General features: G+C 41.5%; 2 protein-coding genes across 5 annotated transcripts in view; one reads left to right on the top strand and one right to left on the bottom strand.

Annotated features, from left to right (window-relative positions):
* The window catches only part of iqsec3b (IQ motif and Sec7 domain ArfGEF 3b), a 39421-nt gene extending 36012 nt beyond the window's left edge, over positions 1-3409 (top strand). Inside the window, exon 15 of one of the 2 annotated variants that reach the window (XM_049575270.1) lies at positions 398-3409. In XM_049575270.1, coding sequence (XP_049431227.1) covers positions 398-817 — 420 coding nt within the window. In that variant the 3' untranslated portion in view covers positions 818-3409. The remainder of the gene's footprint in view (positions 1-397) is intronic. The other variant, XM_049575271.1, reaches the window with a different exon arrangement.
* Positions 3410-3469: 60 nt separating this feature from the next.
* ptprq (protein tyrosine phosphatase receptor type Q) overlaps positions 3470-25448 on the bottom strand; it is a 57957-nt gene continuing 35978 nt past the window's right edge. For 2 of the 3 annotated variants that reach the window (XM_049574386.1, XM_049574385.1), the window contains exons 38-59: positions 24745-25020; positions 24267-24641; positions 22335-22444; positions 21951-22137; positions 21605-21843; positions 20135-20204; positions 19615-19773; positions 19086-19377; positions 18899-18972; positions 18702-18801; positions 17414-17542; positions 14121-14165; positions 13477-13503; positions 13211-13292; positions 11096-11186; positions 10867-10943; positions 10441-10575; positions 10117-10242; positions 8513-8658; positions 8273-8408; positions 4423-4546; positions 3470-4318 (exon numbers count right to left, since the gene is read on the bottom strand). In XM_049574386.1, coding sequence (XP_049430343.1) covers positions 4281-4318; positions 4423-4546; positions 8273-8408; positions 8513-8658; positions 10117-10242; positions 10441-10575; positions 10867-10943; positions 11096-11186; positions 13211-13292; positions 13477-13503; positions 14121-14165; positions 17414-17542; positions 18702-18801; positions 18899-18972; positions 19086-19377; positions 19615-19773; positions 20135-20204; positions 21605-21843; positions 21951-22137; positions 22335-22444; positions 24267-24641; positions 24745-25020 — 3038 coding nt within the window. In that variant the 3' untranslated portion in view covers positions 3470-4280. The remainder of the gene's footprint in view (positions 4319-4422; positions 4547-8272; positions 8409-8512; positions 8659-10116; positions 10243-10440; positions 10576-10866; positions 10944-11095; positions 11187-13210; positions 13293-13476; positions 13504-14120; positions 14166-17413; positions 17543-18701; positions 18802-18898; positions 18973-19085; positions 19378-19614; positions 19774-20134; positions 20205-21604; positions 21844-21950; positions 22138-22334; positions 22445-24266; positions 24642-24744; positions 25021-25448) is intronic. The other variant, XM_049574387.1, reaches the window with a different exon arrangement.

Raw genomic sequence — 25448 nt, forward strand, 5'->3', positions numbered from 1 at the left:
TCACCTCTCTCCTCCCCTGACACTCCCTTTAACTTGTAGCTTCTCATTCTGCCACTCATTGACCATGTTCGCGCACACACACACACACACACACACACACACACACCGAATCCAAAACGTTCCCGCCATGATCTTTGACCAGAATCTCTTCTTACCCTGGTAGCCTTTCCTATTTCTGGGCTGGTGTGTGTAAAAACATGACCGAGTGAACGTGTAAATCATGTAAAAAACATGATTGAGAGAAAAAGAGGGAGAGTGTGTACTTTGCATGCGCTCGCTCTGCATACTACTTACCTGCATGCCTGCATGCCCATGTGCGTAACACACCAGAGGGCTGCGTAGAGGCTGCGTTCAGGCTGGTAACTCCTCATGCGTTCTCTGACTGTTCCTAAACTAGGTGTCAATTCACAACAGGCTGCAGACCTATCAACTGAGCCAGCCCAGCATTGAGTCCACGCCTCTGGCCCTGGCTGCGCCACCCGCCCTGCTCAGCCCCGTCCAAGCCGGAGAGCTTCGCCCGGAAACACTCATCCAATGCCAGCAGATTGTCAAGGTGATCGTCGTGGACCAGAGCGGGCGTGGGCGGATGGAGGCATTCCTCAGCCAAGGCCCGGCCACACATCAGCTTATCCAGTCGGCCATGTCCACTCCTGTGCGCGTCAGAGAGGGGGACGGCCCTCAGCCTCCTCTGCCGCCTCCCCCTCCACCTTACAACCACCCCCACCAGTTCTGTCCCCCTGACTCACCCATGCCCCTCCACCACACCATGCCTCTCACCCGCAGGCGCAACTCCAGCGGCTCCCGCAGCATCGTTTGAGTTGTTGGCTACTCTATGAACCCTCGGGGCCAGACATGAGCCTCACACTCACACACAGTGACACACACATGCTGGAGCACTCGTCGACTCACTTTGAATGGTAAGATTAAAGCATTGCTAAAAAAGAGAAGTGAGGAATATACTGTACGAGACGAATAAAGCGACGAAGGAAAAGGAAACCAACAGGAGTCTATTCATAGTCTTGACTGAGTGGTGTTGTTTTTGAACGTGTTTTTTTGATGCCATTTCCGAAAGACAACTTTTCCTCTTTCTTTTGTCTCCAACAATTCACCCGGTAGCTGATGGTGTTGTCTGTCTAGATTTCACACTCTTTAAGAGATCTTGTGACTTTGCATTTTTAAATGTCACCTGTCCAACAAATGTGTCTGTGAGCTATAACTGTGAAACTGAGGGGCGGCATCAGAAAAGCAATCTCTGGCAGCCCTAAAAGGATAAATGATCGCTTTAAATATGAAGGACAAAACTCTTCTTTTGTTTTGTTCTCTTTCAGGACATCGATGTTAAGTTCGCACCTCTTTGTTCGGTCTGGGTTTTCAGTATTAGATACACCGCACTCACTGAGGAATCATTTCAGCAGAGCTAATCTAGCTTCTCCTCACTGCAATCTTATTTTCTGCATAATGTGAAGAAACAAGAGCACCAGCTTATTTGTTTCCTTCATTTTCTAGGGAACAGATAATAAGGTAAGGTAAATGGCTCGAGCATCTCTACCCTGTCATGTGCAGTGTAGTACAGTAAGCAAGGATGCTGTTACTCACTTAATTAACCTTAAACCACATTCTGACGACAATCATATTTTCCTGTGCTTCTTCGTTGTGTGTTTTGCTAAACTTGTGTGAGCAGACATCTTCACAGTAGCGTGTGACTGCCCTGATTCTGTGGCGTTTTGCTCTCGCAGAGCTCAGGAAAGGATTCGCTGCACTGCAACATGTAATATCTGAGTCGGACTGAGACAAATGGCTTGTGTGCTGTGTGTTCAGTCTGCTTACTCATGGGCAGCAGGGAGTAGGGCTGGTAATCAATCCAAAACAAGGCTAAATCAGCCACATGAAGCCTTTATCCTCCTGTACATTTACTCCTAATGGGTTACCTAGTGTGAATATTGTTGTTACCTTTGGATCTAGGCAATATCTGTGCCCGGGAAACTTGTAGCTTTAGATTTAAAAAATGAATATAAATTGCTCCACACAGGGTAGACCAAGGTCACCTCACAGAAAACATCACTCCCTTCTCACGAATTATATTTTTCCTTGCACACTGAAAAATGTTATATAAGCAGAGATGCATTCCTATACTGAATGTTAATCAGGAGGAAAACTGAAGATGTCCATGGAATAATTATTGACTTCATCGTCGGGTTGTTTGTCCAGTGTCGATGGTTCGAGCTTGAGCCAGTTTGTACAGCAAATCATCCAACTGAGACACACCGAACACGTCTTGTACCTTTTGCACCACAGAATATATTGGATATATTGTAAATAGATAATATAGATTTATTCTGAAAAAGTGATTGCTTTGCCCAGTGTGTGTATCTACGTATGTATTTGTACAGAGAAGAATCTAGTTTAAAAAAAAAGGAATATTATAGTTATTATAGCTATTATTATTATTATTCACATTTAATATCAGGGGGTGTCCTTAATCCTACTGCTAAGAGAGACAGGAAACAGGCAGCTTTTATAGAATACACTCCAGTTACCATGGTAACACAGACTGATATTAATACAGATCTACATTCATCATGAAATTATATCGTGTCATATTATTATAGGATTATTAAGAGATGGCTGTGTCACCTGTTAAGGGTGTGTAAAGGGCTATGCTGTATTGGTGAATACGTGCAGTAAATCACAGGTCATGCACGCGCGCGCACACACACACACACACACACACACACACACACACACACACACACAGAGAGACAACATATAAACACAAACATACACAGGCGCATACACAACCACACACTGACGTACACAAACATGCACACAGCTGCCAAAGCAACAGCAAATCCAACTTACATTCACCTTAGAAACTGCTTGATTTCTCAAGTCAGCAAACCCCACTTTGTTTACTGTAAACTCTGACTGACTTGTATTATACAGCATGATATCGTTTTGTTTTTATTGTTTTTTGTTTTTTTCATTTACAGTACACGGGGCGGGGGGGAGTTTGATTCTATGTTTGTATCATTATTGTCAGGGCATGTTGGGTTGATTGATGTCATTTTCTCCCCCTTCTCTCTACTTCCTCCCTCCCTTCTGCCCGACCCCCTCTCTGTGGTTGTCATGGAGACGCACCAATCTGCATCCTCACTGTGGAGCACTGTCATTAATCTTTGCACCCTCACAATATTTCTAAAAGGGAGATTTCTTAAAGATCAACATATTTACTAATGGAATATTTCTAATTTTTTCTGTTCGAAGAGAATGAAAGAATAAAGTAGTTTTTACTCTCGGCCTCCGACTGTCTGTCCTCTGCGTGCGTCGACGCTGCAATCGTCTCCTCGGTGTCTGCGTCTGCAGCACTCCTGGCCTCTCTAATGAATGAATGTGCTCCAGGTGTGCAGGGGAGGACGGTGGAATGAAGGAGCTTATGGGAAATCAGTCTCCAGCACAGCGGGTCTGAACTCATTCATTAATGGATGAGAAAGCAATATTGAATCTGACTTGCACTTGTGGAATGTCAAGTTGTGTGTTATAGTGAGACTGCGTCCGATTTAAAGTAGCTAATTTTCCATGGGTGCCGAGTCTGTCCTCTGAGCAATAAGACAGGCAAGTTGGTAACTTGTAATTTCATTTTACACTGACACAGCTCTGTTTGATGCCAGAGAGTCTCACGGGGAAGTGTTTTAGTGCTAAATGTCACAGCTGGAAAAAATACAAGATGCTTTTATTTTTGCAAATCACTCTTGAGAAAGGATAAACAAAACAGAAATGATGTCAAACACTTTGACAAAGTCAGAATTACAAAGAGATTGAAAAAAAATCACCATTTTGGCTGAATAAATTATCTTACAAAAACATAGATGATATCAACATAATACAATAATTACAATACCCAGTGAAATCAATTTGTGCAAAGTACCTGTAGGCTTACAGACGTGATAGAGCTCTCACAGTCACCTCACCGCTTCGCTCTGTTCTCCCTGCCAATTCTGACATTCTTTGTCTCCCTTTTGCTTCTCTCGCTCTCTTTAAAAGCAACTGGACAAGAGGTTCATTAAAGGGAGGACTGCGCCGAGAAGTGAGTTGAAGTGGAGCAACAAAGTCTTAGTCGACTGACAGATCGTTCAGTTCAAACTGTGCTGTCTGCTTCCTGTTTCTCCTCCTCTTCCCTATAACTGGTCCAGTCCAGAGTCTGTGCAGAGGTCACGTCCCAGTGACCTCGAAACATACAAGTGTCACTCACCCCCGGGGCAAAGGTGTCCCTCAGTTAGTCTTTACATAGTGGTCTCTTCCCATTCCAGCTCAACATCACCTGAGGACCAGTACAAATGTGTGGAGTGAGCACCATGCTGTGGGGAGTGTGTGTGTATTTGACTGCGTATAGGTGCATATGTGTGTTTATGTGTTGCTGTTTACCTTCCATGGCATCCAGGGAGTCCATCTTCTCCAGAGCAGAATAGCTGACAAACCAGATGGATTGGCTGTTGCCTTTATTGTTTAGAAGTTCCAGCGTACTTTGGTGCAGGAAGATGTACTGGGCCTGACACACACACACACACACACACACACACACACACATTAACAGATACTGAGCAGATGTCCATATTAATTTATATGGTGTAGCATTAAGTCAGGGTGTCCTGGTGGCTGATGCCGATCATTTAATTACAACAACCCTGATTTAAATCCAGCTGGAGACCTGTTAGCTTTCCACTGTTTCCTGTCTGATAAAGGGAAAAAAAGCACAAAGTGCCAAAGGAGATGAAGTTTGGATTGCAGATGGTTTAAATGCGAATCAAGATTATGTCACTTGATTCTCTCTTTTAGGACACAAACCAATCTGTGAGCTGATTTGCAGATTTATTTCCAACTTGTTTAAACAGAAGACAGACAACAGAACACATTTGAAGACTCAAACCCAGACTGAACAGTGACACTGGGAATGATTTTGTCTCCTAAAGGATAAGTTTGGTATTTTCCATCTTGGACCGCTTGTTTTCCCAATTTTTTTTTTTTGTGACTAATGAGAACAACCATGTTTGAAACTGGTCCAGTACTGGGCAAGAGTGCTGCAGCCTGCAGCAGCAAAACAGGCTGCAGTGTTACCACTCAGGGCATGTTTGCACCAGTAAAAGTTCTGTCATTGTCAAGCTTTATTATTATTTTAAGTGTCTGGCAACATTATGGAAAGGATCCCTACAGTAATAGACCTCTTTGTTACAGCATAAGATGCTTTTCGTTCGACCAGAAACAGCCCTAAAATTGCCATTTCCAAAGCCACCAGACTCCAAATAAACAGTAACTTTAGAGTGTGTAGAGCCAGCATATTTTCAAGTCTAACTGGGTGAATTAAGTATTAATATCAATGCTGGAACAGGAGAAAGTTGAACCAAGAAAGTTGTTGTGAGTTTTATTTGGTTTCTGTCCACTGGTGTGTGAAGAGAGTTATCAGATGGTAAAGCTACTCTACATTTAATGGAGTCTTTCGGGGTTGTTTCTGGTTAAACAAAAAGGATCTTACACTTTGACAAAAGGTCTACCTGTGCTAAGATCATTTCCACAGTGTTGTCAGACACTTAAAATAATCTGAGCCTTGCCCTGGCAAAAACAAGCACTTTCAGTGGATGTAAATTGACAGTGTGAACATGCCCACAGCCTGTTTGGTCACTGCTGTCCACAGTGGTCTCGCTCAATACTAAACCAACTTCAAAAACTTGTTCCACTTCATCACTTAGACATAAAAACATAGAGTCTAGGTTGAAAAACACAGAATTTAGCCTTTAATGCAGCAGCTGCCACGTCCATAGATGTATGACAGTAAGAAATCTGGATACCACGTTTTAAGACAGCTTCCCATTCATTCAAATAAAAGTTGCTCAAGGGCAAATATGCTGAAACAGTGTTTTCAGGCTTCCTCAGGCTTTTCTGGCCCATAGAGCATGCTCATTAGTGTGCCTCTCTGGCTGACTGCAGAGATAGCTCAGCTTAAGAGTGGCTTCAGATATATGCACAGAGCAACTCTTTCATTGGGACGGTGATGGACAGTCAGTGATAACCTTCATCCCTAAGGGATTTCTCTTTGGTTTCTACCTGAGTCTATTTGTTAACCTTAACGAACTGAAACCAACTGAGCTCAGTGCACGGCTGTTTAGAGGAGGACCTGAGCAGATCCAATTGAACTGGCCCAACCACGCAGTCAAGTGTGTGACACTTTGGGGAATGAGTACAGCTATGGTGGAAAGTTAGTTCTGCATTAGATCTGCAATCTTTCTCATGTTGGCAACGAAGGTATTTATTATATGTATACCCTGTTTGTAGCTGGTTTAGCCATAAGACTAAAATAAATCCCCTTGACCTAACATCATATTATTTACCATGGAAGTTTTTATTGGACTTTAATAATTGTAGCCCACAGAAATCACAAAAAAGGTCACAAATGTCATGTAGCCCTCAAACTGACAGGAAGCAGGATGTTCTCCTGCACTGTTTCTTAGTATACCTACGAAAAGCAATGCACCGCAATTCATATAAACCCCATGTAATCATGAGGCAGTAATTCGTGTATAGCCCACATAATTGGGAAGACTTGGAACAAGTGACCAGAGAGCTGATGGGAGTTGGTGTTCAGGACCATGTAAAACCCAGTGAATTTTATTTTAAGGTACGTCATCACATGTTTCTGTTCCTAAACCTAACTCACGTGACTCTACGTTAAGTGCGTATTGTTGTATGAGGATAAGGTGCAAGAAGTGATCCACATTTAGCCACAGCTGTGGCTCGTCCACTAATCGGAAGATCAACGGTTCGAAGTGGCACCTTGTATGGTAGCCTCGGCCACCAGAGTGTGAATGTGTGTGTGAATGGGTGAATGTGACTCATAGTGTCAAAAGCACTTTGAGTGGTGAGAAAGGCGCTATACAAGTGCAGGTCCAAATAATGCAAAACCTGCTTCACATGAACCAATGGATCTATAAATGCCTAAATATGATTTTACATGTATTTGTTGTGGTGAAACGACCATGTATTTACATTTGTAAAACCTATTACATTTTTAGGTAAGATTAAAAAACACAGTTACAGACTAAGATCTGCGTATTTGCAAATCATTTTGTATTTTTGAGGCAATGACTTTACATGTTTCTGTGGGTTACAAACTATCAAAGTCCAATAAAAACCACTTATGCTGTGACATATTGCACCTTCTAAACTGAATTGAAACCAAACATATGTGTTTGTACAATCTGCGTCTTCATAGTTTTATCCAGTATTGACTGATGCATATCTGTTTATTTTCTGTGTTCTGAAGATGGTGAGACACAACTTTTACATTCATATGACAAACAACAGGAGCAGTCAGAGAACTGGACAGATTTTAATATATCTCTAATTCAATTCACTTATCTAGGAAATAGTTAAAACACGAGTGAACATACCTAAAATGCTCGTCATAATTGGCATTTGCTGTCAGTAGGAGCGCAATTATGAAAATTACATTAGGCAACTGGATATATGAATTACCTCAAGTATAATAAATTTAACATTAGCTTTTTACCACTCAGAAGTATTCTAGAAAATAGGATTAAAATGTGGGCTTGTTAAAAACCTTCTGCAACGTGCTCTAATATCTGAGCAACGACATCTGTGAGTTTATAAAATAAGTGATTTAAATGATAGCCCCTTAAAGCTGAGGCTCTATTTTGGATAAAAGTGGACTACCACACTAATAGCCAGCTATCTGGCACACTGAACAGTGCCGTCTCAAAGAATCAAGCAGCTCTTGTAGCTGCAGACACTGCAGGCTCATATTTCACTGCCAAAAGAATCGTACAGAGCATCTAGAAATAATAAAACCATAATACTGGGGAGAAGCTCAGGCACTAAGCAGAGGCTCCCTGCAGACACTGAGACACACACCACTGCTTCGTAAGTAATGACTGGGGTAATTTTAGGATAGGTTCATGCTGTTTCAAGAGGGGGAATCCTGCTCAGCATATGCCTTTAATCCACTGCCAGATCGTTCCCTTTGTCAAAACAAGAATTTACCAAATGTTTCCTCGTGGGGACGGGATCACAGCAGGACATGAAGTTAAAAAGTAGGACAACTACACCGCCATTTGTGAGTCTTTGATGATTCTTAAGTGTACTGGAACAACTTAAGATAACATACTGTACAATACCCCTCTTTTTTGTCTTTTGTTTATTCTCTACGGGCTGGGAAATTTAACCACAGGGATGAAATACACTATTGTACTTCATGTGAACTCACCAGGTTCTGTACCATGCACATCCTCTCACTGCGGAGTTCAGCCACTAGGCCATAAATATCCACAAAGTCGTGATCTCTGACGTGCTGAATGAGGTGGTCGAGAGCGATGAACACACCTGTTCTGCCCACACCAGCACTGAGGAACAATGACAGATGTTGATGAAGCCCCATTCAGTCACCACAAATAGAACAATGCATTTAATGCACTTTACTTTTAAAGACCTTGACGTGCCACAGTACCTGCAGTGGACCACTATAGTGGTGTTGTCGTGCCTGTGAGCTCGGACAGCTTTGACAAACTTAATGAGAGTGCTGCAGGACTCTGGGACTCCGTGCTCGGGCCACGATGTGTAGTTGAAGTGGCGAACCAGAATATAGTGCCCGTGCTGCACAAAGGGATTTAAATGAGAAAAAAGACAACAAGCTAAATAAATATAAATACAGATGAAATGTGCTCAGCAATATGTTTAACGTTTGCCAGATGTGGATCAAATTAACTCACCACACAACAGTTGTTAGATCAACATTTTGGGAAATTTGCTTGTGATGAGTTAGATGAGAAGATCAACAACACTCGAATATGAAGCAGGAGCCAGAAGACTGTTAGCTTAGCTTAGCATAAAGACTGTAAACAACTTCATACTTGACAAACACGCAGAAGAGTGGAGTCAATCTTCTCATCTGTCAATATGAGAGCGTGTAAGTGAATTTCCAAAAATGCTGAACTATTCCCTTAAGTGTTTTGCCTGTAAAACATCTGTTCGCACAGTGGGCTCCATATTTATCCAAAGTCATTAGTTTAAGTTGCCTTTGGCCATGTTGTTGAGCTAGTTTTCTGTCTGTCAAGTAGCTGTCCTTAAGTTGCTCACTCCACAGCACTTCAAATTAAAAGCTCTGTACTAGAAATTCACTGTACTTCAGTATAAAGTGTATTTTTTTTTTTTTACAAAGTTGACACATTCACGAGTCACTTGCTGTCCATTCAGAATGGACCCGCGACCCACTTTTGGACCGTGACCCACCAAAGGGCACCTGCAATTACTCATATATTTAATTTGATTTAGTTCTGTTAGATGGAAATGTGGCAAATTAGTAGGGTTGAACCAGGCACTGGGATGAAATGAGTACAGCTAGCGTACATGTCATGAGTACAAGTATCATCTGAATAAAATGCATCAATATCTGTACTCTTAAACAGTTCTGTTACTCCTGTGATTGAAAATTATCTTAAGGTCACATTTGACTTTCTGTTCCATAAATAGTTTTCTAATAAATGATAAATATTGCAACTTCAAATCAACCCGTTTTAACTCAGTCTGAGTACAGATATTGTGAACGTTTTACAGTTTTACTCATGTTGTGTGGGACCAGAGGGCCGCCTGTTCAAGTCCCTGTACAGACATTAGTGTGGACTACCAGCTGGAGAAATGCCAGATTGCCTGCTGGGCACAGCTGAGGCATCCTTGAGCAAGACCCTGTGCTACCGCTCTGAAAATGCATGTGTATAAAATGGATTTGGGAAAAGCTACATTTCAACTGCCTTGTGTTGTGAATTTGCCTTGTGTAGTTTTACAAAGAAATAAAGCATCCTACTTTCTTGTAGGGACATAAGTCTGTTAACACAGTAACATTGTGGGGACTCGTCTTCCTATTGGGGACAAACTGCAAGTCCTTTTGACAAAAATCACTGAATCTTAGGATGGAGACTTGGTTCAAGGTTAGTGTGAGGACAAGGATAAGTCACCAGGAAATGAATGTAAGTCAGTGCAATGTCCACTAACGTGATAGAAACACAACTCTGTGTGTTTGTGTGTGTGCGTGTGAGGAGCTGTTAGCTTAGTTACCTTTTCTACTTTTAGGGTTCTGATAGTCCAATCAGGAAGGACTTCCTCTGACACTTTTGAGATGAGAATGTCACTAAACACTGACATTGGCTTGTTGTCCTCTGGCCAGTACTTGTGACACCGAATCTGAAATGTCAAACAAACACACGCACGCATGCACGCACGCACAGACAGACACAAACCCACACACACACACACACACACATCAGATCTTCACAGCAGATACAACACTCCTAGTGACAGGGCTGTCAAGGAGCCCAAAACGAAGCCCTGCCTGTCCTCTGAATGCTATTTCATAACAGTGGCAAATCTCTCATGACGCACTCTGCCTTTCTCGTAACATTGCGTGAGCATGGCGATGGTGCGGGTTCCCGTTTCCCAGATCATCCTCCAAAAGTCAGCCACTGTGCCAGGCAGAGGACCCTGGGTGGCGATGAACTCATTGGGACAAAGATAGCCCTAGAGAACAGAGCAGAGAGACAGAGGTTTACATTTACCAGCTCAAAAATCACTGCAGCAACATACAGACCTTCTTAAATCATAACATTATTCACTCACAAATGAATATACTTGAAGAGGTTGTTATCGATCTATTGTCCAGGATCAGAATGGGACTGGGAATATCTCCTCTAATTGCAACCAATGTGTCTCATGCCTGCGTAACTACTTTCATAACCTGATTATGACTCAAGTGGAAGCGACCCTCCAGGTTAACCACTGGCCTTTTAGCAGCTGATAGCTTGTACTCACTGAGACAAAGCTGGCATTGATGTAGTCGGAGCCTGCAGTGCCCGGTTCTGACAGCAGTTTCACCCGGTTGTTATTGTCTAGACACAGTGAAGTGAGAAGAGAGGGGTAGAAACATGTAAAATGCAGCTTTGTAAGAAGTAGTGAAATCAGTGTTAGAGCTAGCACACATAATTTTGCTATACTGTAGTATTATAGCTCTGGAAAGCTAATAATCAGTCTGACCACTTACAAGGTTTGATGTTGGGGAAGCGATTTTTGGATTTGTTCCAGGGCAGGTCAGCATCTGTGGTGGCCAGGTCCTGGAGCAGTTTTGGAAGCTCCTGGGGTGGTGACACATCAGTATTCACAAAACATACATAGGCTACATGAGGTTAAAGTTCAGGGTCTCTATTTTTAGAACAGGTGTAGGTCAAATTTTGGACTTAAAGGGACAGTTCACCCCTAGATTGAAAATATGTAGTTTTGCTCTTACCTGTGGTGCTATTTATTATCTAGATTGTTTTCGTGCGAGTTGTTGAGTGTTGGAGATATCAGCCGTAAAAATGTCTGCTTTCTCTTGAATATAATGGAACCAAATGGCACTCGGCTTGCGGTGCTCAAAGTCCCAAAACATCCGTCCATCCATCCATCCATCCATCCATCCATCCATCCATCCATCCATCCATCCATCCATCTGCTTATCTGGGACCGGGTCGCAGGGTAGCAGGCCAAGCAAAGCACCCCAGATTTCCCTCTCTCCAGCAACGTTTTCCAGCTCCTCCTGGGGGACCCCAAGGCGTTCCCAGGCCATACGAGATATGTAATACCTCCAGTGCATTCTAGGTCTACCCCAGGGCCTCCTACCAGTGGGACGTGCCCAGAACACCTCTAACAGGAGGCTTATGGGAGGCATCCTGATAAGATGCCTGAACTATCTCACCTGCCCCCTTTCGAAGCAAAGAAGCAGCAACTCTACTCCGAGCTCCCTCTAGATGTCCGAGCTCCTTATCCTATCTCTAAGGTTGAGCCCAGCCACCCCACGGAAGAAACTCATTTTGGCTACTTGTATCCGCAATCTCATTCTTTCGGTCACTACCCAGAGCACATGACCATAGGCGAGGGTTGGGACGTAGATGGACCAGTAAATTGAAAGCTTCGCCTTCTGGCTCAGCTCCCCCTTCATCATGACGGTCCGGCACAGCACCCACATCACTGCAGACGCCACACCGAACCGCCGATCTATCTCGTGCTCCATTATACCCTCGTGAACAAGACCCTGAGATACTTGAACTCCCCTGCTTGAGGCAGTAACTTTCTCACAACCCGGAGGGGGCAATCCATCGGTTTCCGGCAGAGAACTATGGCCTCTGATTTGGAGGTGCTGACTCTCATCCTGACCGCCTCACACTCGGCTGCAAACAGCCTCAGTGTATACTGGAGGTCACAGTCATCTCTAACAACCAACATCTTTTCAGATGAAGGTCCCTAAAGCAAAATCTTATTAAATGGGGGTCTGTGACCTTGTGTGTATCCATTTAGGGGTCCTTGACACAAAAAAGGTTGAAAACTACTGATCTTGAGGAACCACGTCATGATTTCTGCAAAGAGACATTGCTGCTGAGTTTTTCAAATGTATTTTTTTTGGCACATTGAGCACCACAAGCCGTGTCCCATCTAGTTCTATTATATTCAAGTGAAGGCAGACATCTCTACTGCTGATATCTCCAACTCTCTGCAGCTCACACCAAAACAATGTAGACTGATAAATAGCACCACAGGTAAGAGGGAACATATGTATTTTTGATTTGAGGTTTAACTGTCCCTTTTGAGTGAAACATAAAAGTCAGATATCTCTTTTCCACCTATTTCAATGTTATTTACTATATTTTTTGTGACTTTAAACACACTGTTAAATTTAGAAGACCGCCAGGAGTCTCTGAGTTTAGAATAAATCCTGTTGGAGTTTTGGATGGCTGCAGTACAGAGACAAAGGCGAGCATGCAAGCATTGGTCATGAATACTAATGTAAAAAGCAATATGTATTATTTAGAGGAGGGTCATTTTAGCTAACTACGTGCAGCTCTTGTAAGATTCTATCTTCAAATGCTTGTTTTACAGGATGTTATACCTCTTTTTTTTTGCATTTGTGAGAGGAGTTTGCAATCACTTTCCATACATCTTCACTGTCTGCACTGCATTCTTCCTCTGATCTGTTTTCTATGACGCACCTTCCAACAGCAGCAATTTCCTCTATGCTACATTTTGTGGTCAATTCCAGGTGATTTTCTATCATTTCATCGCAATTTCTATATTTCTACACTGTAAGTTTAATAAGCACAGGTCCAGGTTGTAGGGAAACACTTACAGCAAACTCCTCTTGAAACTTGGCATTGTCATTGGCACACAGATCCTCTACGTGCTGCAGGAAAGACTTCTTGTTGACAGGCCTGGCAAAGAGGTAAGATGAGAAATACACTGGATGCGAGGAGCAGAGAGAGATGTACAAAAACTCTACAACAACATGCTATTTTCTGTAAGTTTATTCTAGGATAACAGCACGCTGATACTTAATACTGAGCCATACAGAACATGCTGCTCTATTACCTGCATTATTTATGCAGGGTGACTTACTTGAGTGACTTCCTGTAGCTGAGCAGCCTAGACAAAAATAGACAACAAACATCAACCAAAATAAACCAATTAATAATATTAACAATCACAACTTACACTGCAGTATTTCTGCCCATGATAGCTAAACTTATCCTCACTGCAGTGAGTACAAGGCTTTGTATGTTTAAGCAAAGGAGGTCTCATCACATCCACTTCGATTAAACACTGACTCTGATGTTTCGCCCTAAATAAATATGTGAACATGATGCAGTTCAACTTGAATGAAGCATGTGCTTATTCCCCCTGTGGCTGATGTTTCTTTGCATTACTGAAGGCTTGTAGCCACTTGTGCCCTCTAAGGCCACTACGGCTTCCAAGCAATTTTGAGATAGCAAGTGGGTAAACAAATTAAAGGGGTCTCAAGCAGATGAGTGTTGGCGCAGCTCTGAAATCCCTGCCAGTGATGGAGGAAAAGGCTGAAATGCTGATGTCAGTGACTCGCTCCACTGATTGACCGCCACCAAACGTTTAATAAGCAACAAAGATGGATGATTTAAACATGTAACATGACTGACACACAGACTAGTGCTGGATAGAAGGTGGAGCACAACATGCAAACAAAGCATATACACCAACATGAAGCACACACAGGTCAAAAGACTTACTGGATCACATAAATCTCTTTCCGCCTAAAGAAGAAGGAAGAATACCTGGTGAGAGAAAAGTGCTCAGTGAGAGAAAATAAAAGCCAAAGCGAGTCAATGCACGTATCAGAGAGAGTTATTTATGCCATTCATGTGACAAGTAACAAGAAAAAGTGTGTTATTATGATATAAACTGAGCTTAGAAAGGTGGTGTTTAGAAAGAGCTCAGCTCCAACAAAGCAGAGACACACTGTGCTAATGACGCTGCTGGAGTGGCTTAGCTCCTTGGAATGACCATAACATGCAACACTTAAAAATATACAGTCTCATTAGAAATATTAAGTTGCTGGTTTGGTTCAGAAATCTTTAAATTCAAAGTTGTGTTTACTGGGGAATGATCGCAAATGCCAAATGTATCCAAGTGTGCATTTTCTGTTATTATTGTGGGTCTGATAACTGTCTGTGGAGTTATTCTAAGACACTGGAAGACAACAAACAAAGAATGGGTTAATGCAATGCTCAGTAGAATAAGTATCTCCTTGGGACTGGTTATGGACTCATATCAAAATGGAAGATAAGCCTACATAATTACGAATTCTCTATGTGATGATGCAACCCCATAGAGTGATGTATGAAGACGTATGTGTGACATGTTTTTGTTTGTTAGTTTGTGTTCTTCTCTCTCCTTCTAGACTTACTGTTGATTTTTCTTTATGTACTGGAGTCCGCTTCCATATTATAAAAATTAAGCATTCTTGTATGCCTGGAAAACAATATATGTATGCCATGTACTGAGCCTTTAAAACCAATGAAAACTTGAATCATGTAAAAAAAGAAATGTACAATCTTTGCTTTTAAAAGTCTGGCTTCCTACTCATTTTCCATTACAAAATTCCATACTTTTCCAGACTTCTCTGTAAATTTTTCAGACTGTGATTGACATTAGAGGACAAAGACTCATTGTAGCCATTCAATTCATGTTACCTACGCAAACAGCTGAACAACGTTATACTGTCATTCTTGCCTGTCCACAGAGGAAATAAACTAACCAGTGCTACTCATACTTCTATTTTTTCCCTTAAAGCTACAGCTGGTAAGTTCAATAAGAACATATTTTTTCACACAGTACTGACTGAGATGGATAATCTCTGAAAAAAAAGTCAAAACTGCCTTACTAAATGTGAACAAACACAACCAATCAGAGCCGAGTAGCTGAGTAAAATGATAAAAGTGGTTCAGCTAGTGGGCGGTGCTTGGTACTTACTGTAACTGTCTCCAACATGGCAGCTGGGTCACAAACTTTCTCATTACACAGCTGAACAGTACACTAAAGTATGTTTCTGAAAGCATTTGAGGTGAGAAATAGGCGATGCAGTAACAGAGTCTTGATTTATATTTGATTGGCGCTGCCAGGTTTGACAGTTTGACCACCATTCACAGAGTGATTGACAACTGTGTTAGAGACTCCTCAGCTCTCAATGGTTGTTCCTGCCACGCTGCAGTCTGATTCTAGCGAATGCCAGTTTTTTCACAGCCTGTTTTCACAGACTTTCTGTCTCTTGTACTTTTTTCAGAATATAGTGACAGTTTCAGCAAATAGGATAAAAGGTTATTCACAAAAGTTACCATCTGTAGCTTTAACATATTGAATAAAAAAGATTATATTATTGTTCCCCCCATTTTTCCCCATTTTTTTGTCTCTTCTATTAATATGAAGCAAAAATGTGTTAGATAATTTAATTTACACAGCATCTGTGCTTGATTATTCACTGTATCCACTGAAATAGCAATGAACGCAGCCATACACTTATGGTTTCCTTATGCAGAAAAGACAGCCAGTTTACTTTTCTCATAACTACATCACCACATAACTCATAAATGTTCAGACAAACTTCATATTTGGTTATTTGTGATACTATGTTTACATCCAATTCAAAGTTATTGCCACTCTTTCTTTCAAACTAATTTGGCTTCCAGATTTGGTTGAGTTATAAGGAACCCGAGTAAGAGCCGTTTTGCAGGCTGTGACGTGCAGGTGTAGAGGCAGCTATTCGTAGGAGTGTGCGTTCATTTACATGCCATATTTCTTGCCTTGCTTTCGATGAAATCAAGCTTGCTCAGGCCTGCACTCTCTCACACAGTGGTAAACGTTTTGGCTGCCTGCTCCACATGCCATGAAAAAATGCTTGTGTAATCAATTTATTTTATAGAAATTAAGAATTTTAAATTTAATAAGGGCAACAGTCTGGAAAAACAAATATTTCTCTCATCAAATGCTCTCTTTTCTTTTTTCCATGATTATCAAGACCTGTAAATTACTCAAATTAAATTCCATACTTTTTTATACTGTGTAGGAAGCCTGAAAAGTGTGTGACACTGCCTCCTTTATCAGGACTATGAAGAGTCACAGCATACGAAAAAAAAATGTCATATTGGATGTTTAATAAGGCAGGCAAATATTTGCTCATGTAGGGCGCTAATATTACTTTTACACACAAGTTATAAGGGACAGGAATCTGCCAAGTGGAAGCAGATTTATTTATCTATCTTCCCTCAAATGAGTTTCGTGTTTTTTATGTTATTGCTCATTGAGTTTCTCTCAAAGACAAGCCTCACTGTACACCTACATGAACCCCTCTATTTTTGGTTTCTTTTTGTGTTCTGTCATTATGTGGGTATCCTTCAGATGTTGGGGGAAAAAAGGTGTTCGGAAAGCCTATTGGTTGTTCCAGTACTGACGTCTAACTATATTGGTGAATAAAAATATCTAAAGTAAAATTTTTGTACTAGTCTTGTTGAAAGCTTTTTTATCCCGCCATTTCTCACCTCATCTTAGCCATCGTTGACCTTGATACACCTAAACTATCACTGAATTTGACTTTATTTCTCACCATCTCGCAGCACTTATTGTCTGTGCACTTGTTTGTGCCAAAGATGAAAAAAAGCAGAAGGGCTTAACGGTGAATTTGTAAGAGAGTGTGGTTGGAGAGATGCAGACAAGATGACTTGTCTGTTCTGCAGAGAACTGAAGGTAAAACTATAAAGCCCCAGTGATGCTGTGTTGTTTTATAGAGCTGCTGCTTCTATTTTCTGCCCAAACTCTACAACACTGGAAGATTTTGTGCTGACAGGAGTGCACATCAACTTGGCTGCAGCAAAGAGATTTTTGTCTCTTTGACTTAGATTTAAAATCTTGTCTGGAGCAGCTAAATCAAGACTGAACTCATGTAGTGTGCAACCCATTTAAACTGCCATAAATGTGTGTGTTATATCTGGCAAAGTGACGCTTTTAGATTAAAACTAAACACACTAACCGGTTCAGTTTTTCTTGTTTGAGCTCCAGATCTGCCACAGCAATCAGCTGATCCAGTTTACACTTGGTCTCTATGATCTCTGCCTCTCTGGGTGAATATGTCCCGCCCTCCTTCTTGCGCTGATGGATCCTGATATGGCAATCAAATAAAATGGTCAATAAAACAAATACAGAATTAAAAATAACTAAAAAAAGGAAACTGGGCTGACACAGAAGGACATATATTTATTACAAATACTACTAGCAGGTTGTAAAAAACAACAACCAGGAACTGGCTGAGTAAAGAGTCTCCAGCAACCTCTGAATGGATAGAAATAGTTAAGAAAATTTATGTTATGGAACAACTGACTTATTCTGAGACATGCTACTAAAAAATGTGAAAAATATTGGAAAAATTGAAATCTTATTTGACTTTGAAGTGATCTTTTATTTATATATTTGTTTTGTTTGGTGAAATTTGTTTTATTCCCCTTAGTATTAAGACAAACATGATGGACAATAGCTCATGAATGAGAGGAAGATTTCTCCCTCCTTAAAAATACCCTGGATTTCCAGGAATCAAAGTCAGGGATCTCCAAGGACAATCATGGACATAAGGGATCCTACAGTACAGTGTAACCTTGTTTCTTCTCATTTCCTTTTTTACAAGATGTACAAGTTTACAAGTTTACCCATTTACCTATGATGTCCCTGCCTGTTGTCATTGGTTTTACTGTATCTGCTTTTTTTCTTTTTGTAAAAACATAATAAAAAAATAAACTGATTTACTGGACATTATACAAAGCAAAATTACCCATATTTATACAAGACTTTACACACAGTTTTTTGTGCACTAATACTAAATTGCAATCAATGCAGTATTTTGGTAAAAGGTATACTATGCAGGATTTTCCTAAAAAACAATGTATAGACTCATACTGAAGTTATCCCTTTAAATCATGACTTATGACCCACTGGAAGTGTGTAGTGGTGTATTTTTCTGCAAGGACTCTGCACTTTGCCTGTACTTTTTTATTTTCTGTGCTTGGGACGTTTATGGGTGTGCACCCCCACAGCGCTCAGGTGAGCTCAGAGGTTTATAAAAAGATAGCCACCAGCTGTCAGACTGTAAACAGCAGACATCCAAGAGACACAGCCGTGAAAAATGCCAAACGAGAGTGAATCTGGGGTTTGCTTTTAATTTTACTTTTGCTGACGAGTGTGTCTGCAAACAATAGCTGACAATCCTGCACAGTATACCTTTAATATATGAATGCTGGCAAATGTTTAAATGCTTGTTGCCAACTTACTTGACGGAGCCACAGATGATAATGATGAGCAACACTGCCAAGAAGAAGGAGAGCAGAACGCCCAGAATGATCTGTTCATCTCTGGTTAACAGCCCATCCACTACAGAGAGAGTGAAAAGAGACAGAGGTGACAACATCACACATAAATCAACAAAACATTTTTTAATGTAGTGTAACACCGGGATGAATATAAATACCTGCAGTCTTGATGTGCTCTGAGTACTCAGAGTCTGTGTATTGGTCATTGATGTTAGTGGCTCTGAACTTAAACCTGGTAAATATCAAACAATAGCCGAGTGTCAGCATTAAATTATTGCAAAAAAATGTACACACAACATTTTTAAGTTGTGTTGTGTTGTGTGGTGGAGTGTGTGGTGCACTCACACATAGACGGTGTTTGGCTTCAGAGGTCCGTTGCAGAAACTATCAGTGTTGTTCTCCTTAACACACTCATCGTTCCCTCCGATTATGTACGTTGCTGCATTAGTGTGATTGTGCTTCAACAGGGGCCGCCCGCCTCCGGATGAACTATGACCACTTCTGACGTGTGCATCTGTGCGCGACGTCCCGTCCCACATGGAACATGGCGGGTTGGGAAACCCCTTGTCGGTCAGGTAAGGGGCAGGACGAACAAAAAATGCATTCTTCCAGTTGGTCAAGTTCTGGATGTCTTTCACTGTGACAGGATGAGTAAGCCAGTTAGAGAGGAAAGGAATCGCAGGGGGACTGAGTCAAATTTGTGCTGACGTTAAGCCCTTTGGCTTTTGCATACATTTTGTCTGTTGTGAGCTTAGGACAGAGTGACGTACTGTAAAACAAGATTCTACTTGAGGCTTAAAGCACAAACAAGACCGATACCCAAGTGTATTCAACTAAAAGTGACGGCTGTCAATGTTTTTTTGAAGAGTCATACCCCCTGACTCGGCCACGATGACCTGGATTTTTGTGATTGGTCCATTGTCGTCACTATAGAAACAGGCAGGCATGCGGATGGTGATACTCCTGTGGGTTACCATGGCAACCCCTCCATGGCCCAGCACTGCCTGGGGTCTTTGGGTTGGCTTGGCTGGGGCTGCAAAACACGCACGTGTGAACACAGAGGAGCACACACACACACACACACACACACACACACACACACACGCACACACACACACACAGAGGTTGTTGTGTGACCACAGTGTGTGGGAAGATGTGGTTTTCGTCTGATGCATTTACATCTAAATCATGACAAACTGCTCAGACCTCTGCGTCATGAACACACATCTGAGAAAATTGCTGAGTTACATTTGCTGTGTCAGAGCAGGTCTGCACTGATGATACTGTGCAGCGGCACAGTTCTGTGTCTCACATCTATGCTGCACTGCCGCAACAAGAAAGGGAGAAACACTGTATAGCGGTGCAGAGCACACATAAAAAAGAGGGACTTGTACCTCTGATGCCTGTGGTTATCTGGACATGCGGGCTGGGTGGGCTCCTCCCAGCCCCATTCTTTGCTGAAATCTACAAACAGAAGAAAGGAGAGAAGAAATCAGAAAGAGAGACAGGCACAGACAGGAGTTAAAGAAAAGGAAACACACACCAATGAACAAACTTGTAGGGATTTGTGAGTGTGTGTGTAACAGAGGTCTGAACTCGAGTCAGACTTGAATCCCAATTTTGATGACTTTAGACCCGACTTGACAAAATCAAAAAAGACTTCCAACTCGACTTGGACTTTAAGGGCCCAAACACTCCACTCCAGCATCAAAGAACTAGTGGCAACAAAGGCCACTGTTGTGTCGCCTCACATCGCCTGAGTCTCGGCCAAAAAGTGGCACTTCAACGCACCGCAAAGACGACAGCCTATGGCTAACTAGCACATACGTTCTGCAATTCCGTGAGAGGAAATAACTCCCCAAACCAGCAGGTGGCAGTTCTCTCTATGCGTCATTCAAAAAGAGAAACCAGAGGACCGACAGGACAGATTCAGGATGCAACATAGCCAGTTAGCACATTAACAACACAACCAGATGTTGAAAGAACAAATGACATTTACCATGCGCTGGCAAACACAAACACAACCTTACACAATAAGTTTGTTTCAATCTCACACCCTCTTGACTTGCTTTCTTGCTTTCATCACTTCTATTTTTGTGCACTGAGCTGAACTCACAATCAGAATGATTTCATTCACTGACGGGCTCCGCCAAGGCCAACACCAATTCAACATGCTAAATTGAATGAAAAACAGCTGACGAGGGCTGACTTGTGCCAACGGTGTAGGACACACCGCAAAAACTAGGGCAAAACACGCTCACAGACAACCTGACATTGACTGAAGGCAGATTGCTGGAACTGTGACTTGAAAATACCTGATATCTTTCCCCCAAGCCCAAAGATTGAAAAGTATGTTATTTAAAAGTGTACCATAGAATCAACTAACATTTATGTTATTCATTTCCAGCAATTTCTCACTTAATTCCCCAGATACACTTGAACCAATTTGACAGCATCCAATCAATTTGCAGGAGAGAACCATTAAGAACTAACATTATCTTACTGAGTACCAGTTAAAAAAACACTACCAAAAAAGTGTAGTATGCAAAAGGTGTAGGTTGAAAAATTACAGGTGGATATGGAACAACCTCCAACAAGCTTGTTTTAATAAAACAAATACATATTCAGAGAAACAGCCATTATTTTTGTAAAGTTAATATATTACAATGTTGTTAAAGTGTTATTATATGGTGAAGCGCTAATTATGACTTATTTAGGACTTGAAACCAAAGAACTCAACTTGGGATTTGAGTGCAAAGACTTAAGACTTAATTGTCCTCCAAAACAATGACGCAGTCCCACCTCTGGTGTGTACTGTGTGTGTGTGTGTGTGTGTGTGTGTATGTGTGTGTGTTGTTCTTCACCTGTATGCTGTAGCTGTGTCCTCCCTTCAGGCCCTCTATGACTGCAGTCAGATTGTTTTGGTCTCGTTGGGTGATATTAAGGCTGATGTTCTTGACCAGCTGGCCCTTTTCGTAGATGTACACATAGTAAGCAGTTATGTTTCCATTGGGCTCCTCTGGAGGGGTGAAAGTCACCTTCACACGGTTCACTTCCTCTGGGATAACTGATACTATCACATTCTTGGGAGGGTCTTTGGGCTCTGAGGACAGAGTAGAAATGATACAGGAGAGAAAAAAGATATTTGGTGATATTTACGGGTGGGTAGTGGCTGTTACAGGAACTGCCAAAATGTAAATTTCCACATACCCTCCTCCAGTGTTTGAAATCCAATAGGCCCGATGGCTTTCCCATCACTGGTGGCGTTTTCCAAAGGACCAGTGAAGGCAATGACAGTCACAAAGTAATGAGTGAAAGCAGTCAAGTTAGTCACAACGAGAGTTGTCAGTTCTCCTGGAGCACGGACTGTTGAGATGTTTAAACCAGGGCCATCCACCTGGTGTGACAGGGGAGTTCATGAAAAGATTTAATACCTAAATGTGAATGAGCAGAGTCTGAGTAATTTCACAATGTTTGCATTTTACCACACCATGTGTTAAAACCTTCACCAAGATAATCTGTACTGAGAAAATCTAACATGTCATGACACATTCATATTTGTGTGTTTGTAAAAATGAAACTCAGTGAGGTGACCTGCACAAGATATGAAGTTGGTCCAGAGAGAATGGCTGGAGCACCCCATGCAATGCGAAGGCTGTTGGAGGTGGCGGTTACTTTAAGGTCACGTGGAGGTTCGTCAGGGTCTGAGGGAGGCGATAGGAGAAACACAGAATGCTTATTATGTGCTATTAAATCAAAAAAGTTAAAGGAATACTTCACTCACAAAATTATACTTGTTAATCAATTAGTCATGCAGTGTAACCTTGAATTAACCTCCAGGGAAAATGATGAACATATTGATTTATTACTTGATTAGGGACCACAAACAGCAAGACTATATCAAAACATCTGTTTACAAACTCACACAACTCCTGCAGTATAATCCAAGTCAATTTATCCAGTCATATACTCAGTACTTCCGAAACACATGAATTTTGGAAGTACTGAGCATAAGCCTAGATAAATGAGGCTTGATGTAGTTTTGCTCATGTTTAATGTGGTTCTCTATCAATCAATAAATCAATATGTTCAGTTTTCTACAGATGCATGTTTAACAAATCATAAAATCCCCTACTGATCTGCTATCAAACCCATATATCTCTTTTCCCCTGTGATTCACCACAAAGTCTTTAACATTATACCACCAGATTTTATTGCACAAATCCCACTGCTGCTATTAATAAGCATAACAGGTTTTAAAAAGAGAAAAGGCTGCGTTACAGGGAGTGCAGGGTAGCAACACAGTGCTATGAGAGTGTGAACCACTGAAAAAACAAGAAGAGGTAATGATCAGTGGTTTCTGCTCATTCTGAATGCACTGAGATGTTTCAACTAATGATTATACTTCATTATGCTTTACCATAATACTACTGTAGGATGAGATTTATTTTCGTGAGGATGTATCCAGTAGATTGTCTTGTTTTTCTCTGTTCATTATATTGCATCTACGTAATTTAATGTTAACTACATTCATATATTGTTTAAATATTTTATGTGTCGCTTTACGTTTAATTTGGGACTATTTAATATCGTGCACCTTACATGCAGGTAATGAGAGCTATGATTAAGTTTGGCAGAATGATATCCTCCTGAGACCCTGTGTTCTCATATATTTTGGGTTTACATGACCTCATACGTCATTCTACTTAACTTAAACCTGTTGTCCTCATTCATGGACACTTTTTTGTGCCATCTAGTGGTAGTAGGACACAATACACTAATCCATGTAAAAACAAGATGGCAGCCATCTCTGCCAAGTCAGTCTGGAGCTGATCCCAACACAAAAGTGGACACGGCGCAAAACCTGATCATAGTTTATGGTTGAAACTTGTTTATTTATGGTTAATAATGTTTGCAGTTTGATATGGCAACAAAGTTGACCAATTTTAGCAACAGTAACAAGCTCAGACTCTGTTAATTAGGAAGTACTTGTTTGAAGTCATTGGGATTTAATTGTCATTGAGTGTTTAGTTTTTTATACTCATTGGGTCCTACTGATCCAAAATAGCTCTGAGAAAATAAAAATGCATACCAAACAAAAGTTCGGGTCTCAGGAGGATATTTAAGATGTGAGATGCCACTATGGTTGTCAGTGTTTGGTTGTCCTACATTCTTTTTTGGACATTAAAGTGGATCAAGTACACAGAGAAGCTGTCCCTGTGCTCTTACTTCACCCACAGCCCTTTGATAGTTAATTCAGTAACTTGTATGTTTATAGACAAGACATGAGAGAAACCTGCTTACACTATGCATGAAGATCTTCCACAAGATACAATTTAATTTACTAAAGAATATCCATACATCAGTGCGGATAGGGTTAAAAATGCTGTATTTTTTTTTTTTACTGGAACACCCTGAAAAAAACTTACAGATTAATTAGTCAAATATTCCTCCTGAGGTCATGACTAACTGCCAACTCTGCCCTGGCAACACAAAAAGGTCATTGCATCACTGTGACGTTCTTACTTCCAGCCAGGGTGCGTGCGTAGTTCCAGTGCGTGTATTCTCCCACTCCAGCGTTGGTCACAGCAGCCACTTTGAAGCGGTAGTATCTGTACTTTGCCAAGGACTGGAGTGTGATGCTGTGCTCATTCCCTTCAACTCCATCCGAAGCATTCACTGACACAGTGACAATAGAGTCCACACAGTCCGAGGGCAGTTCGTCCTCTGGGGCCGGCTGTGCAGTAGTTAGTGTATTCGGTTCACAAACAGTCGAAAGCAGCTGTGCGATGACGTGGTACTCTTTCAGCAGGCCTGGAATGGAAAGTGGCGGAGCCCACTCAAGTGTCACATTGTTAGGTGTGACCTGAGAGATAGCGAGGAAGCGAGGGGCAGCCGGGGCTTTTAAAGGGAAAAAAAAGAAGATTAAACTATTCATTTTTTGCACTGCTGTATAAAAGCATTTACAAGCCAAAATGTTACACAGTGCAGTGAGACTGACTACCTGATTCAGACAGAGTGGATGCAGTACAGTTTAGTCTGTCTCCAGGTCCTGCAGAGTTGACTGCAGCCACAGTGAGCATGTACTCCTGGTCTGGAGATAACCCAGTCACTGTGTACTCTGGTGCGTAAGCCTGGTGTGTGTAAGACTGCGAGTCCACCTCCACTACAATCTCATAAAATATGATCTGCCCGTTAGGGTTGGCCGGAAGCTCCCAAAACAGTTGAACTGAATCCCAGCTCACTCCTGAGCAAGACAGGTTCCCCACTGCGTCAGACACTGCAGACAGAGATGAGACAGTGACACTGTTAGACTAGCATTAGCTTTAGTTAGCATTCTTTGCTGTCCACTGTCAGAGAGATGAACCAAATTCAATTACAGTATTGACCTTTAATTGTACATGCTGAAAAAAGGCTGCAGGACTCTGGGTGAGGGGAAACTTCAAATGTGCAGTCTGCAGACAAAGTTTACAGATTGTCATTGATTTTTTTTATACATTTGTTGGTTGACATGCATTTGTCAAAAGGACAAGAATGGATTTTTGAAGCTTGCCAGACACTGGGACAGAACAAATTCTCAAAGTACTGGATCCGCATTGAACAGGATCTTACTTCTCCTTTTACACCTACTGAGGCTCTAGCACAAACATTAAATAAGGGTGAAAAATAATATGACGAATTCCATCCAAGCAGTCCAAGACAGTTTGG

This window comes from Epinephelus fuscoguttatus, linkage group LG4, assembly GCF_011397635.1.
Source record: "Epinephelus fuscoguttatus linkage group LG4, E.fuscoguttatus.final_Chr_v1".
Classification (NCBI taxonomy): domain Eukaryota; kingdom Metazoa; phylum Chordata; class Actinopteri; order Perciformes; family Serranidae; genus Epinephelus; species Epinephelus fuscoguttatus.